This window comes from Lytechinus variegatus, chromosome 9 (assembly GCF_018143015.1).
Source record: "Lytechinus variegatus isolate NC3 chromosome 9, Lvar_3.0, whole genome shotgun sequence".
NCBI classification, from domain to species: domain Eukaryota; kingdom Metazoa; phylum Echinodermata; class Echinoidea; order Temnopleuroida; family Toxopneustidae; genus Lytechinus; species Lytechinus variegatus.
In genome coordinates this window covers 36,389,212-36,406,395 of record NC_054748.1, presented here as the reverse complement: position 1 = coordinate 36,406,395, position 17,184 = coordinate 36,389,212, and the positions used below count along the sequence as shown (strand labels likewise).

Below are 17,184 nucleotides of genomic sequence, written 5' to 3'. Positions count from 1 at the left end.
GTTATCAAACAGACACACCTGTATAGCCGTGTAAATATTTCAGAATTAGGTCACCCGTAAAATGTAAACAGTCGGATTCGACATAAAACATGTAATAAGAACACAATGGACATAATAAGGTTGGTTGATGGTCTTAATTTTCACGAAAACGTTACAACTTAATTGAATAGTTGCTTATAATCATTTGCATCATGTCAGCTTTCTTCGCATATCGGGTGCCCGTTTCATAGAACACGATGAAATAACTTTGTCATGTGATTGTCGTGGAGTCGTCATAATTTTGAGGGATAAGCAGCCAATCAAATTGAATGTTTCCACAAAGTTATCATAATTGCAAATTAGTATTTGTGAAACAAGCCCCTTAAAATTATTTACAACTTCACCCCCAAAACAACAACGTTGACACAAAAGTTAACAATGTACTTTTGTAATATTTGAAAGAGGTTCGTCTGGAAGACACCCTTGAAACTTGAAACCCATCCATCCTTTATACCTCGATATCTGCATCATCTCGCCCTTAAAATCAACCTTTCCTTCCCATCTCTCACTGACCATAATTGTACCTATCGCACATGATGATTCTAACATCAAGGTGACGATGTAAAATAATTCTCTGTACAGGTAATTAAAGCTTTTCCAAAGATGTCTTCATCAGTCATAGGATCGACCCGAGATTTTAGACGCAAGGTGATAATATGTACACTCTTTCAGTTTAGAGGTTGCGGGTCACTTTCGCAGAAGTGCGACATCTCCTTGACCAAAACAGGGACCCTTTACGAGCATGCTAAAATTCCAAGATACATTTTGGAATAAAAGCTGTTCTTGACCGTATGAAAATTGCCTTGCCTGACATAGCAGCTTTCATAATGTAAACCACCTTTTGAGTGTTGCAATTTCGTCAAACTGAAAAGTAATTCTTTTCATAAAAAATGAAACTTCGTTCATTGTTGCTTTCGAATTTTTATCAAGTTCATTCCACAAGTTTCGCTTTTTTTTTTCTTTTCAATCTTATTCTTGAAAGGGTTTTCACGAAGAAAATTTTCGATTTTTTTTCTTTGTTTTATTCATTATTTCTTATGTATTTCTTCGTTTATTATCTTTTGTTTTTCATCGATTTTTTTTCAATGGAAATTATCACACACCCCTTAAGAAGTAAATTAAACCATTTGATAATGAAGCAGACCAATTAGAATAAAAAATACACACACTTTTATGAATTTTAATTCCCATACACAAAATATGAAAATTAGCCATTTTCGCCATGACATTGTCATGATTGTGTCGTAAAAAGTCACTAGGCGTCGCGATGCCAACGCCGAACGTCGAAAATTGGGTCTCAAAAGTTGCGCGATACTTAAAGGGGAAGTTCACCCTGAAGAAAACTTTCTTGTAAAATAGCAGAAAAAATAGTAAAACATATTGGTGAAGGTTTGAGGAAAATCCGTCAAAAAGTAAGAAAGTTATTAGAGTTCAAAGTTTTGGATTTGTGACGTCATAAACGAGCAGCTGTCCCATGTGTTATGTAATATAAAATGCATAAATTTCAAATTTTGTATGGTTCTAAATGACTTAATTTTGTTTTTTCTTGATCGGGTGTGAAACGATTTGTCTATTGATATACAAAAGTTACAGTGAAAACTATTTTCAATTTTCTGAGAAAAAGACATTTTATTGATTTTTTACCATTCGCTATGTAAGAATGCTGCTCGCATATGACGTCACAAATCAAATAATTGAAATTCTAATAACTTTTTAATTATTTGATGAATTTTTCTCAAACCTTCGGCAATATTTTTCATTAATTTTTCTGCTATTTTTACAATAAACTTTTTGTCAGGGTGAACTTCCCCTTTAAAAAAATGTCCTTAAAATGTTTGAGATTTTTTTTTGGCTTTCCGGAAAATCGTTTGAAGCTTTGAGGCATGATGCCCCCGCTCCTATTCGGGTTTATTCGTGTCCCACTTTCCCATTATCTCTCTGTGAGCAGTCGTTCAATATGTCCCTATAACAATTCAAATCATTTCTTTGCATCATTGCAAATCGCTAAACCAACTGTCTTTAGTCATTCGGTTACGCAACACTCGACAAACTGTTTTTATTCGAATCCGCACGGTATATTTGCCTCGCCGTGGAACGATCTTTTAATAATGGATCCCAGCTCTACATACTGTTTGCAGCTTGCTAAAAACCGACTGACTCTGAAAAGTTCTTAATATAAGTAAGACATACCGATGTAAAAGTAGTTTTGAATAACAATGGCGGTTGTTAGCTTATGTTTGAATACCAGATCATTGAGGTTTAAGCCGAGATGAGTTGAATAAGAAGAGACTCGGAAGAACCCCTAAAGAGGGAAAGGGGTCGGGGAATGAAACCCGGCTTCCTATTGGTCCCGCATCTACCCATAGAAGATGCATCAGTCGGGGCGTGGTACCCAAATTCTATAGATAAGGGGTAAAGGGACAATGCTTACCCTATTTTGTGTTGAACGCGGTGAGTCTTACCATTGTCCCGAGCCCTTGAGTCCCCGGCAGGCATTATTCCCCCAACGAGGGTAATGAGAGTTTTCTTTTTTGTGGAACAGTTTCCATTGTATCGAAGAATTCCATCTTTCAAACTAGTGCTGTCGCCTCGCTACGGACGAACGCACTCACCGCTGTCGGTTCCAGCTCGATCATCATCCATCCTCTCCGCCAGGACCACCTTCAAGACTCATCAACAGTGGTTCCAAGACGCCTTTCTTGATACAGACGCGACTTCGGCGACCTGACTGAAGCCGTTGGGACTGCATCGCCACTTCTTTTTTCTCTCATCCCTCGATGGATATGCAATAATTTTCTGAAATATTATATATTAAGTTATCCTCTAAGGAGTATTTCACCCTCTGAGAGGGGAATTTATTGACATTTATTATGTCCATTGACTTGCTAAAAATGGATTTCAAGATGTTACTGAGCCTCCTGGGCTGTTTGATTTTGGTGCATTTAACGTCAGCACAAGGTAAGCCGATTTACACGTGGTGGTCGCTGGAGGCCTACTACACATGCATGGGCGTGTAGTATGTGAGGGTGTGTGTGCGTGTGTGGGCGAGGGTCGGTGGTGTGTATTTGAGTGCTTGTCTCTATATGAAGAAAAATATGATGTTGAAAAACAAATGATGGGTTCTGAATGTGTACATGGGGGATGGTGTGTGCGTATCATTTTGTGGGTGTGTGAGTGTGTATATGTGTGAGAGTGTTAACAAAAAGCAATCGTAGGGCGTGTGGCTTCTTAACTACATGTCCACTTCTTGCTTGGCGTTTTTTTATGTTAGAAAAATTGTTTGGCTTTTTCATGGTTGAAAGAACGTTCTTTTCTAGTTTATTATGCATTTCCATTATATTTTGATTATTGACAGAAGGTAAACGTAGATAAATATCGTTTTATGTCATGGAGCCAAAGTTTTGACATCGATTAAAAAAGTTTAAAGATTATTTACCTTACCGAATATACTTGAAATGCAAGAAACGTCTACCCTTTATGTCTATCTTGTTCAGTAATGTGTTTTTAAGTAGAATGTCATCTCTCAAACTAGTCCGTATGATTTTCCCAATTGATTTTTATTCAAGTATGATTATTTTGTTTAGGTCTACGGTTGCCAGTATTATATTCGTTATATATAACTGACACTTTGCTCATATATAGCAATTCAACTGTTCTGTCTTTTACATATGTTAGAAAAGTGAAACAAATCATCATAACGGCATGAATTCTGGACATTGTAATCATTGATTTGATTTGATTTTGTTTTATTTATTGATTTTCATTTCACAATTGTACATAATTATGATAAATATAACATAAGGTCGAAATACTGCAAGATATAATAATAACATATATATAACATAGGCCTAATTTTAGATTAAGGAACACAATTCAATAAATAAAGCTACCTAAGAAGACATTTGTATTTTAAAGTAAAACGGAGGGCCTTGCCGAAAAAAGCAAAGCTTGTACAAAAGGCAAGCCCCTAAATTAGTTTCATTACAAAATTACAACAAAAAATAATGATTGGGTCGTAATGATATATCATATTCTTGTCTTGTCCAATTTCGGTATTACTCGTGATAGATCCCTGATCGTTAACATCAGTTACCAAAAGCTATTATGATATACATGACACATTGAGGTCAGATGCAAGTAACTTGCTAATCGCGGATATTGTGTTAGGTTAAAGAATCCGTGAAATAGTGTCCGGTAAATGACATCGATCATCTACCCTACATTCCATAACTTCCTTCATTGATTACAAGAATCGTCATTGTATAACACACTAGCACCCATTGCGATCAATTTTGCTCATAGTACTCGGGATATATACAGGTCCACCCATCGGTTAATAGCATCGACTATTTCTCAAAACTTAATTGGTAAAAAGAAGACAGTACTACTTATTTGTAACATAGCATTCGCAAAGACTTTCACCAAGTTGGCTATAAGCAGAAACACGGTCATGTTCAATTGGTTTTAATGATCTACCGGTTAGAAAATATTGATTATTCTTCCACTTCCTGACGTTAGAAGGGACACTATTCTCTTAAGAAGCAAAAGTTCATTCCAGTTAAATTAATTCTATCACCACCTGTTCAATAGGACGGTAACGATCTATTGTAAAATTAGCTGTCCAAGAAAAAAGATGGCTTTAAGCGCAAGAGGATCGAAGTAATCCTCAGCTTATCTGAGCAAAGTTTCAAATACTATGAATACTAAAAAATAACACTATTTATTTTCACCGACATGAAAATGAAGTCTTCATAACTTCTCTGTTCTGCGTATTTTACCACTGCTTAATTCGCACTTTAAAAAGTTGTTTAAACTCACAAATCTAACAACAAGTTTGTTACACTTTTGATAAATTGTTTAATCTTTATGATTTTTTTTTACTTCTTAAAAGCGTAAAACAACTTGAATGTTTAACATTTTAAACAATGTATATTAGAGTGACGAGCTAAAATTTAATGTGCTCAAAATTTTTTTAAGAACGTGTAATCACATGTAAAATGCGGCTATGGATTGGATCAATGGATCAAGAGATCATATGCAACTAGAAGTAGTTCGAATTTTTAGATAAAAACTAAATTGGACAAGGAACAAAATTCAACAGAAATGAACTTAGATTCTTTATGTTAGCATTTTGATTCACCCAGGCATGTTGCTTGAATTAAGTAATACGGAGTAGTTGTAAAATCACTTAATTTTATTAGCCGGTACACGAATGCCATAGATTTGATCGTATTTGCACGAGTTTGGCTATTATAGTAATTATTTTATAATCATTTTATACCAATATGATTTAGAAATGCAACATATATGTATTTCAACTATTTACAAACATTTATATTTTTAATGTAAAAAATGCTAACATTCGTAAAAGTAGAAGTCGAAGTGTGTCTGCATGGAAATGATGTGGGTGTGTATATCTGTGTATGTAGGAGGGGAACGAAGGTATTGTGCTATTCAGGTACCGTTATTAAGTTTTATGGCAAATTTATTTTATCAATCGGTGGTTCACAATACAAAATCTTCAATAGGCCTGCTCATGCGCAGTAAGTGCCATAAGAAGATTTCATCTAGAAAAGACACCCAAACTCGTACAAAAAATGAAAGCCTACCAAATCAGATTTTACAGTTCGCGCACTTCAAACTATTTGTTTTTTCTTCACTGAATGGAATATGGGTTACACAGAGGTCGCCACATTCTAAAGAAACCACTCCCTTAATCCTCGAATATGGCAGACATCAGGGCAAGCTTTCGGCTCGCGCGGGATGAGGCACAATTTTTTTGGTCATAAATGGACCCATAAAGTACATTTTGCCCGTAAATTACGAGTGAACAAAGCGGTAACAAATTCTCTTTAAATGATCTTTTGTATCTTTGTGAATGTTAGACAATCCATGAAAGTATAAAACACAGTGTCACGCATTGCGATCACAGCGTTTTCACACAGTGAAATGCTCAAATTCGACAGTGTGGAGATATGTCCACACTGTGGACACCGCGACACCTATATAGACAATACATGAAAGTATCAAACATTCTGTTCACACTGTGAACATATTATTCACATTGTTAAAATGCTCTAATTCAACAGTGTGAAGATATTTTCACACTGTGGACACCCCGACGTTGTGACTGTCCACATCTTGTTCACAAAAGTCATTGTCGACTATGCGAATATGTGAGACAAACAGATGAAGTGCTCAAATTTGACAGTTTGAATGTGATTTCAAAACCACTTTCCCACTGAGAACACACCTTGGCACTCACTGTGGGACACTGTTGGGGATATTTTTACTACTTTCATCGATAATCGTGACCCCGTTGCACAAAGACTAGCGTTTGAACGCAACTCAAGCGTAAGACGAAAATACGCGTTTAAGATTCGTTAACAATCAAGTTGTGATTGATCTTTATGGAGTTGCGTTTGATGTGTAACTCTCTCTGGTGTCTCTGCAATGATCCCAAGGATACGTCTCGCTTTCAGTTACCTAACACAGCGAGGCTGAACTTAAAAATACTTTTGGGACACCATACAAAAACGCTGTTTAAAACTTTAAGCATGTTGTTCAAGTCCGTTACTCACAAAAGCAAAATATTTTAAGTTTTGGATAAGTTGCTTAAAAAGTTTAAACAATTATTTCGAATTTAAACAACTTATTAGAGCGACGGGCTTAAAAAATAGCGTATTTACAGGGAGGGCCTCAAGGGATTCAGTTAAGGAGCGATCGCACCCCTGGTATTTTTCATGCAACGGTGGTACCTGAAGGCCGGGTATTATGTGTGTGTGTGGGGGGGGGGGGGCTAAAGAAAGTGCACTTATGTAACCATACAATACCCCTTTATTCTATTGTATAAAGATGAAACATTCCTTAAAGTTAGTCATCACGCCCCACCCTATGTATTGGCACCCTAACAATTCTTTTGAAGGAGAAAAAGTCGAAGAGGAGAAGATGTGATTTTCTTGAGCATTATGCATCTTATGTGGGTTTACCATCTCGCCGAAAACGCGCATAAAACTTAATGAATAAATCAGACCAATTTCAAACAAACATCTGCTTGTCCAATCTATCTTAATATCATATTCAGAATCGATTCATGGAGCCTGAAATCAGTTTGAATCGTGCCATTTTATTGAGCAGAAGACGTGTTTACGTACATTAATTACAAGTTAGACATGCATCCATGCATTGATGTGTGTCTTCGCTTTGATAAACATGATAAACTTTAATGATGATTCTTTGCTCTTGGGAATGAAATGTAACGTGATTGTTCCTTACTGAAGCGGAAAACCATTGTCTTCGTTAAAATATCGATCGCAAACAAGCGGACCAAACGGTTGAACTCTTCCATTCAAGAATATAATTGATTAGTTATTTAAAAGGGAATAATGGATTCAGACGCCAGCTTAATGTGACGATAGCTTAACGTGGCGTTGTAAGCCTATATTTAGGCCTATACAATGGCCATATAGGTTATCGGTCATGTCTTTAGGCTTTAACGGTCACTTTTACAGTAGGGCATGATAGTTGACACCTGTATTAATTCAAGCTTTGTCAAAGCTATTATGGCTCCAATGAAAAGTAAATATGTTTAATTGTGACAGTTACTTTCCATTTCTAGATCCCTGTACGAGATATGTTTAATAATGCATGTGATTGGGCTAAGGGCGTTGTGGCGTGCGCCTGTAATCCAAGCTGTGGGGAAGTTACAAATTGATGCAGAGGTTCGAGGTTCGAGCCCTGGTCACGTCTTTCGGATGGTGACGTTAAAGGTCGGTCCCAGACGTAAATAATCATATCTGATTGATACACGTCTGACAAAACTCAAATACACACACACACACTTAGGGATGCGTGAAAGTATAGGGCCGATAGCTAGGAACATGAAGGGGTGTGGCACTTCTAAATTCTTTATTTTCAGACTCCCGGTTCAGACTACACAAGACCCTCCCAAAACTGTCAATTAAGGCCTATACTCTTAGATCATCCCGGTGGGAAGGGGTCATAATCAAGCCTATATCTACAAGTATTTCGTTGATCTATTTCGTTTCAATACCCAGGACCAAAATCCAGTTAAAACCAATTAGAGCAAAACCAATTGAAACCAGTTGGCCAACTGGTTTCAATAGGGAAATTGGAACAACTGGTTCCAATTGAAAACCAGTTGCCAATTGGTTCCAGTTAAAACCAATTGGGCAACTGGAACCAGTTGGCAATTGGTTTCAATTGGTTTTCAATTGGTTCCAGTTGTTCCAATTTCCCTATTGAAACCAGTTGAATCCAATTGGAGGTAACTGGTTTCAATTGGTTCCAGTTGAAACCAATTGGAGGCAACTGGTTTCAACTGGAACCAGTTGAAACCAATTGATTTCCAACTGGATCCAATTGGAACTTCCAGTTGGAATGAACTTAATTAGTTACAAATTAATTAACACTTGCACTAACTATTGCTCATGTCAACACAGAAGCAGTGTTATGCCTGTATATACCAATGTAAAGGGCATTGATAAAATGCAGACTTTCATATGTACATATTTATATGGAAGATCTTCAAATATATGTATTTTTATTTGATGCAATTTGGTAACAGTTAGTGGTGTACTAATTATCTTTTAATCTATTCTAATTATAATCTATAACATTTATGAACATGGTTTTCACTGCTAAGTATTCCAAACACTTATCTTAAAAAAGTGTGGTACTTCAAATTAACAAAAATCAACAGATATATTGTAAATTATGATGAATCTCATAAAAACATTAATTTGTGCACACTGGCAGAAAATATGCAAATTAACTGGTTTCAATTGGATCCAGTTGGGTAACTGGAAAATTTCCAATTGGAAACCAATTGGAAATCATTTCCAGTTACCCAACTGGATCCAGTTAGGATTTCCAGTTACCAAACTGGTTCCAGTTTTATTTACAGTTACCCAACTGGTTCCAATTAGAATTCATTTCCAGTTACCCATCTTTCCAGTTAGAAGTCATCTCCAGTTACCCGATTGGTTCCATTTAGGATTTCCAGTTACCCAACTGGTTGCAGTTAGAAATCATTTCCAGTTGGAAGTCATTTCCAGTTACCCAACTGGTTCCAGTTAGGAGAAGTTCCAGTTGCCCAACTGGTTCCAGTTAGGATTTCCAGTTACCCAACTGGTTCCAGTTAGAAATTCCAGTTGCCCAACTGGTTCCAGTTAGGATTTCCAGTTGCCCAACTGGTTCCAGTTAGGATTTCCAGTTACCCAACTGGTTCCAATTAGGATTTCCAGTTGCCCAACTGGTTCCAGTTAGGATTTCCAGTTACCCAACTGGTTCCAGTTAGGATTTCCAGTTGCCCAACTGGTTCCAGTTAGGATTTCCAGTTGCCCAACTGGTTCCAGTTAGGATTTCCAGTTGCCCAACTGGTTCCAGTTAGGATTTCCAGTTACCCAACTGGTTCCAGTAAGGATTTCCAGTTGCCCAACTGGTTTCAACTGGAAATTGTTAAATTCCAGTTAAAACCAATTGAAACCAGTTGAAACCAATTGAAACCAATTGAAACCAGTTGGAAATCCAACTGGTTTCAATTGGATTTTGGTCCTGGGTATAGTCACCTTCAATTCAATTCAATTTTTTTTTCAATTCAATTCAATTTATTGACCATTAAAAAGACATCAAAAATATTTACAAAAATAACATGATACAACAAATTCAAAATATAACAGGTTACAAGTTTCTTAATGGTCAGGGCCCCTAAGAAGCAAGACTGCTTATAGCCGGGGCCCTACAAATATACAAATAATATAACTGATAAAAAGGGTTATGAACAAATACACACACACATACACACACATTCACACATCATCACACAATGCAAAAACACAGTTACCTCATACTGGGTAACTGTTTGAAAGTGTATATATAACCTATGTCGAGTCTCTAGTATTACTCCATGCCCCTCTACTCCTTAATTTTCTCAACAGAAACCACCGCGATTCGATTTTTTTATTCGTGAAAGTTTGCGAAAGTTATCACATTGTTGACACGAGTTGGAAAGTGTTGCCTCGTGTTCAATAGGTTTGTTTAGATTCTATGTGAACCCCAAGAAAGTCTTGGCTTACCGTTCTTGTATGCTCTGCTACTTATTTTATTGACTTAAGAACTTTCACCGCTAGAGTTGAATTTGAGTATTATGATAATTTTAATTGTCAGGTTCCCCTATATAGGCTTATTAGCTATGCTCTCTTTATACTTGCCTTTCACTGCTCGAAGAAGAAGGAGAATTAAGAAGAAGGAGAAGAAGGAGGAGGAGGAGAAGGAGGAGGAGGAGGAGGAGAACAAAATATTCTCGATATTTTCAAGCAGTACCAATACCAATATTTGATAGGAGTATTTATGCACGATTTATAATAATCGGTTAATTGCTGCATAGTTTTATTGATTACTTTTCATTTATAGACCATCCTTACAATACAAGAAATATATAGAGAAATGTTAATCTTGACAAAAACAATACCAATTTGGGAAAACAATCAATTTCATTTTCTGATCCTACTTTATCATCTGCCAAGTAATAATAGAAACACCCCAAGTCGCAAGATATTTAGCAAACCGTTAAAATTAAATGCTACTGGAAGATTATGATTAATTTGGTATGGTAAAATACTGCCTGAAAACAAATAATTCTATATAGAGTCTTCGTGAGTAATTTAGATATTTTTCCTGTAAATATTGTAAATAGGTTCACTAAAAATGGTCGAAATTTGCTGCAATAGTAGTAAGTATAATAGTACTGAATCAGTTGATGTACAATATTATTGTTTAATTTATGATGACATTATTTGGGGCTCACCTCGATTAGCATCTTGCTATTATGTTAGCTCCAATTACCAAATGTTTTGTTTATATGTGATGTACTATTCCTTGTAAGTTAAGATTTGAAAGGCTGAGGAGGTTAAGCGGAACATCAATATGAAGTTATAACGAATAACCATTGAATAAAAGGAAAGTCAACCCGTCTATTTGAAATTTGGCAATAAGGGGTAAAAGACAAAAAGATTACGTTGGATAATATAACATTTTGATCATGTCAACAATATAATATAGATCTGCAACGTTTATTGTGATAGAATAAAAAATGTGGAATATCATACTTTTTTTCGATGCCACATATGCTATTTGAGCGGCATAAAAAGGAAAATAAACATATTTTATAAAAAAGTTATCAATTGATGTCAATAAGATTTCAGAATTTTAGAGCTTATTTTAATCTTCATTTCTTATTAATACTACGTTCGTTAAAAAAAAATGTTACTGTAAGGAACATTTCCCTATCGTGCAGAAATATGATTTTTTTTAAAGATTTCTTCAATTCGATCGAATTTGATATCGATACTATTCGATAGTGCACAAAGTACTGCGATCGACTGAAAGTGGCTGGCGGTTCATTCAAAAATCATTTGGTATTGTATGGGTTTTCCGTTTAATTCCACCCAAATTCAATATTTTAAGTATAATGTGATGCTCAGGATTGTATTCATATGCGACAAGTTTCAGAATAATGCATTGTTCAGATCTTACATGATCGAAGAGCAAGTGTTGCTTTTACTTAGTAATAAAGTAATAACTGTGTCTGTGGTCCCATTAATTGATTGTTATGTGTGTTCAAATAAGGTGTCAAAATCATAATATGTCTTGTCTTGTGAATACTGCACTTGAACGCCTCAAGGAGGCTATAGACGTGCATGACTGCTGTAGATCTAGGCCTACTGCTATTTTTAGTGTGGTCTTAGTAATATCCTTCTGTTCTGACTTCCGAGGAATAATTTCATTGATCCTGGGGCGGTATTCTGAACATTGTCTTTTCTCCATATTTTATCTTATCTCAGAGATGTGACAAAATCGGTATTCTGGTGGATGTCATAACTTTTGTCACAAAAATTGTCATAAATTTTGTCTCTTCTCTTTAGCGCGCAGCAAAAATAAGCGGTTTTAAATGCGCGTAATCCTTTTATACAAGCAAAAGGTATGACAAAAGTTATGACAGGGGGGTAGGCCCTAGCAGTCATAAATTTTGTCATCTTTTAGTACCAAATATCCCGATACCCTGCCGACTGAATGTCAAGCAAACAATTATACTATTTAGATTAGATTGTGGTATTAGTTTCACTCATCTTCCATGACAATTTTCAAAATTATTTTTTCATGCTACAATTAGTTAGGCCCTACATTTTTATTCCTCCTTTTTTTCTCTGTTTTCCTTACTTTTATACTTCTCCTCTAAAATTGTTCACATGCAGCTCCCTGTCTCTCTTTTTAATTAAGCGCATCAATATTCGCGTAGTTGCGCGATGCCAGCAACTGTTTGGGGGATACGCCCTACCTGCCACGGGGCTTTCCTATTGGCTAGAAGGGCTCCAACTGAGAACTAACGATGATTTTGATTGGCTCGCTTCCGAAAAGATGGGTGGGAACTTTGAGAGATATGACAGGGAAAAGACAATGTTCAGAATACCGATTTGTGACAATCATAGCGGTGTCATATCTCGGAGAGAAATGACAAAATTTTTGACAAAAGTTATGACAGAGTTACAGAATACCACCCCTGGGGCCCGTTGCATAAAACTTTTTACCTGAGAAAACTCGGGTTGTTTTTACCGGAGTTTTTGTCCTGTGTTAAAGTCAATGGCAGAAATCAGATTTACCTTAGTTTTCAGTTTTTACCAGAGTTTTCTCAGGTAGAAATTTTTATGCAACAGGCCCCTGGTTATTATATTAATGAAAAAGAAAGAAATAATCTTAATCTTGATTGGCTAAACCATCTTGGACTTGGTCATTGGTAGGGTCTGACTGAGACTGAGTCTGACTGTGGCTGTGCAATGCATTGCATGTGTGTCACTGTGTGTGACTGAGCTCCGCATCCGGTCGGGCCAGATGCAGAGCTCAGGGCCAAGACTCGTCCGTGTAATACTAGTCAAACATATAGTCTCCAAAATGGGTAATGTGGGCACAATAGCATTCCAAATAAAAGGGGAAAAAATAATTATGCACTTACCTTGATAATAATGAATGAAGGTCTTTCGTGACACACTTAAGTAATCCTGACACACTTAAATAATCCTGACATTAAGGCACAAACTGGACCCTCAAAGGAAAAGTTCTGTCTCGTTTGTTCTGTCAAAGTTGAGAACAAAATGGCCGATCGATACCAAACGAACGCGACATAGACGTCTAACTTTTCCTTTTTTTGATGGTCCAGTTTGTGCCTCAATGTCAGGATTAGTGTGTCACGATAGACCTTCATCAGTAGTAATTGAGCTAAGTGCATCATTTGTTTTTATCCTTTTATTTGGAGTGCTATTGCGACCACATTCTACCGCATTTTGGAGAGTATATGTTTAAGTGACTAGTATTACACGGACGAGTCCTGGGCTAGCTCCGGCCCACGAAAATGCGGGCCGGAGCTCCCTGGGTTACATGTATGTATGAGTGTGACTGTGCTGCATGTGCATGGCTGTGACTTGTGATGAATGAGTCTGGTAATGGGTGCATGCAGAGAGCCAGAGATGGTGATGCATCTATCTGGACTTTTGTCTGTGTGAATGTTCGATTTATGGTGCTACCAGACGTTGGAAGTAGAAAAGTCAGAATGACTGAACTTATTAAAAATCGGTTGTATACTTGTAAGTTGTAGCTTTGAGTTTGATCGAGTTTGACTTTGTCTTGATAATCACCTCGACAATATGGGAAATGCCAAATTATCTAGACCATTTTCAGAAATATCAACATTTTTCTATTAAACCTAGTGCTCAAGCAAATCAGCAGAGCCCCAGTTCAGCAACTGACCAGCTCAAATCTATTTTGATTTTTAAGGGGAATAGAAAAGACAAACTAGAGCTAGGCCTAGGCTAGATCTATATCAATAATTCAATGGAAGTACAGCAGGTCTAGGGCCTAACTTACACATAATAAGGGGAAGGGGAGGGGACAAGATCTAAGACTTTTTTGATAGGGATGAATCTATTTCCTCAATAGAGAATTGGAAATATTTGGAGTAGAATGGACTTTCATAGTGTATGATGGGGGGGGGGGGGCTAAAGCTATGCAATTTGTTCACAAACAATATAAAACTGCCAATTTTAATATTTGAACTAATTATCTTTCATTAATTTTTGGCAAACATTCTAAAAATCATAAACCAAGAAGAAAATATCACAAAACTCACTGATATAAAATTTCCGAACACCTCTTGATTTTGCCGCCCGATGTAGAAGGGATCCTAACGATACGCACTTGATTTATCATGCAGAAAAATAGTATTTCCTGTGCCTCAATTTCTTAAATATGTTCATATTATTATAGGATAATATGAAAATAAAGCGAACTCCAAAATTCTAAATGATTGAATAGGAATCGTTTTTCACTCCGCAGTCACACTTCCACACACAGAGTGCGCATTGGCTGCATGCGCGATGAGTAGTGCGTAGCTTTAGGACCCCCTACCATACAGATGAACAGGACAGCACTAATTTGAACAGTTTTCCAAAGTTGAAAGCCCTATTAATAACCTACATAAATGTATTATTAACAATCATTTATCTTTCGCCCCGTTTCCCTTGCAGAATGTGCCTCGAATCAATGTTCAGCCGGTCTCAACTGCTACGACAGAAATGTGGCTGGGGAGTTACCGTATGTCTGTGAATGTAACGTGCCTTTTACGCAAGGCGTTGAATGTGATCAGTTTGCGGGTAAGTACATAATACAGTGAAACCTGGGTCCCGTAACAGAAAGGGTAGCGACTTATCGTACGCTTGATTTCCACGATTGGTTGCACATTGTAGTCAATGGAATCAATCGTAGAAAAATGTTCTACGATCATGGCTAAGCTCTGTGTTATCAGCCCATGGGCCCCGTAGCAACAAATGTTTATGATCAATTGCAAATTTTAAAACGGCAAATTTGATTGGTTCAAAAGTGGATATATGAGCTTGCGACGGACATCGCAACTGACCAATGCCATCAATCGCTAGTGATCACAAACCTGTGCATTTTGGTTCTTTCGAGTGTTTTGTTGGTCATCTTATCAATAGATTTAAAAAGAATTAATTTCAACCAAACATAGCCCTGTTGCATAAAAGTTATAGGCCCGAATTCACAAAGGTGGTTTTGAAAACCCACGGTTGAGTCCACGGTTTATGCAGATTTCCTGTATAAATTATGCTTAATTTAGCGGGTATCGGGCGCGTGTATGAAAAATGTCCAATCTTGATGCGCGCTCTTATCACAGTGCGCCAAATTGACGCCTGTTGCCGTGGTTATCAACGCTATTTTATTCATGAGTCCACTGTTTTTATTCATTAGTCCACTCTTCAAACAGTGGACTCATGAAAAAAATATCTATCGAACCATGGTAACAGGCGTCAATCTGGCGCACTGACAAAAGCGCGTTTCAGCATTGGACTTGTTTTATACACGCGCCCAATACGTGCTAAATTAAGTGTAATTTATACATGAAATCTGCATAAACCATGGACTCAACCGTGGGTTTTCAAAACCACCTTTGTGAATTAGGGCCAAATTGATTATGGTAAATTTGCCATTCAATGGTAACTACCATGGTAATGACGATCAACAGCCAAGCAGAATCAAGGATTCCATGCAAGTTAATACCATTGGATGGAAAAGTTAATAAAATGTGGCCTGCCACCCCAAAACCAACAATACGTCGACCAAAATGATTATTTAGATTTTCATTTAGCTTGAAATTCATTTCCTGAGCTTTAAAACGATGTGTTAAAATTGACCAAAGATAACCATTACAAGTACTTGATTGAATGCAGAGGAAATTCAGCAAGAGCTTAAAAAATAAGGAGAAAACAAGGTTTGAAGTTTGGGGTTCACTCAAGCATGAGATGTGCATAATGTGTAATCTCAATGAAACTTTCAAGCAGTCTGAAATAGTGGTGTCCAAGACACTCTTCTATCTTTTCTTTTATTCAATTTCACGACTTCAAATTTACAGTATGAAGTTAAGAAGAATTGCTCTTATAGATAAAGCTATTATTTTTTATTTTTGGATTTTGGAGACTTATACTACTATTTTGACTATTGAATAGAGAACCTTACCTTGCAACTTATTGGTAGTTTTGGAGTGGTACATGGAAGGTCACAAATATTAACTTTTATGTAACAGGCCCCAAATGTGAGGATTTTAAAATGCTGTGAAAATGCTAAAAATAAAGCAGAAGAGCATTATGAAATTGAATGCATTGTTATAGCTTATCACAGCTGTCCATGGAAAAGTCATCAGAATTTGCGTCATGAAATCCTCCTTTCCCCATACTGAGTTTTAACATGTTGAATGAATTTCCTAGTCTTTAAGGTTTGCTAGAGAAATCATTGAATTTTCTAAACCAGCATCTAAAACATCAAAGATTTGCTCTTGTGGATCCTGTGAGTGTTCTGTGAGTCATCTTATCAGTTAATTTAAAAAGTCTTTAAATGCTTGCTTTTGTGTTTTTTATTGTGAGAAATTTCAATGAGAAACCTTTTAGGAAAGCACGGTGTGTATAGACTGAAAGAGGCCTATTATATTTGGTTTTTCAGACAGCAGTGACCTGCCCCAAAGCATTTTGTGCCTTGTCACAGCTCTAGGGCCTGCTGACATAATCCCTTTTGAATGACCATGGGGCACATTTTTTATACTGCTCTCACATCAAGGTACGCTTGCTTGGTACAGTCGGTGCGACCACCGTACCTTGATGTGAAAGCAACATCAGACTGATTGATTGCATTGATTTTGACAGTAAAAATTAGCCCCTCAATTGATCACTGAAAAATGACCCTTGAGCTTTGTGTTTTGGTGTTCTGGAGTGTCGGCAAATTGACAAGTCGAGGATCAGTATAAAATTGACATGTTGGAAAGCTTGAAGTGGAAAGAAAAAAATATTGGGAAATGATTGCCCTAATTGGTAAGAAAGTCATAGAATATGTTTACTCCTGAATTAGATTAATTTCCCAAAGCATGTCATCAATACAGCTTCTTACTGGACAGTTTTCAGAATACCCTGCAAAATCATTTGGATAATAGGCTACTCCTTTCTACATGGACTCATAAGTCATAAAGTGTGCAGTCATTTTTTAATATCTTCTTCAAGAAAGGCTGCAGAA

The 17,184-nt window shown here is 36.7% G+C and overlaps 1 protein-coding gene across 50 annotated transcripts in view; it reads left to right on the top strand.

The window, feature by feature from the left end:
• Positions 1 to 2,551: 2,551 nt before the first annotated feature.
• Positions 2,552 to 17,184, top strand: part of LOC446193 (hyalin) — an 84,253-nt gene continuing 69,620 nt past the window's right edge. For 16 of the 50 annotated variants that reach the window (XM_041617017.1, XM_041616984.1, XM_041616991.1 and 13 more), the window contains exons 1-2: positions 2,555 to 2,997; positions 14,637 to 14,762. In XM_041617017.1, coding sequence (XP_041472951.1) covers positions 2,910 to 2,997; positions 14,637 to 14,762 — 214 coding nt within the window. In that variant the 5' untranslated portion in view covers positions 2,555 to 2,909. Of the gene's footprint in view, positions 2,998 to 14,636; positions 14,763 to 17,184 lie in introns of all 50 variants that reach the window. The other 34 variants (XM_041617005.1, XM_041616998.1, XM_041616992.1 and 31 more) reach the window with 7 other exon arrangements.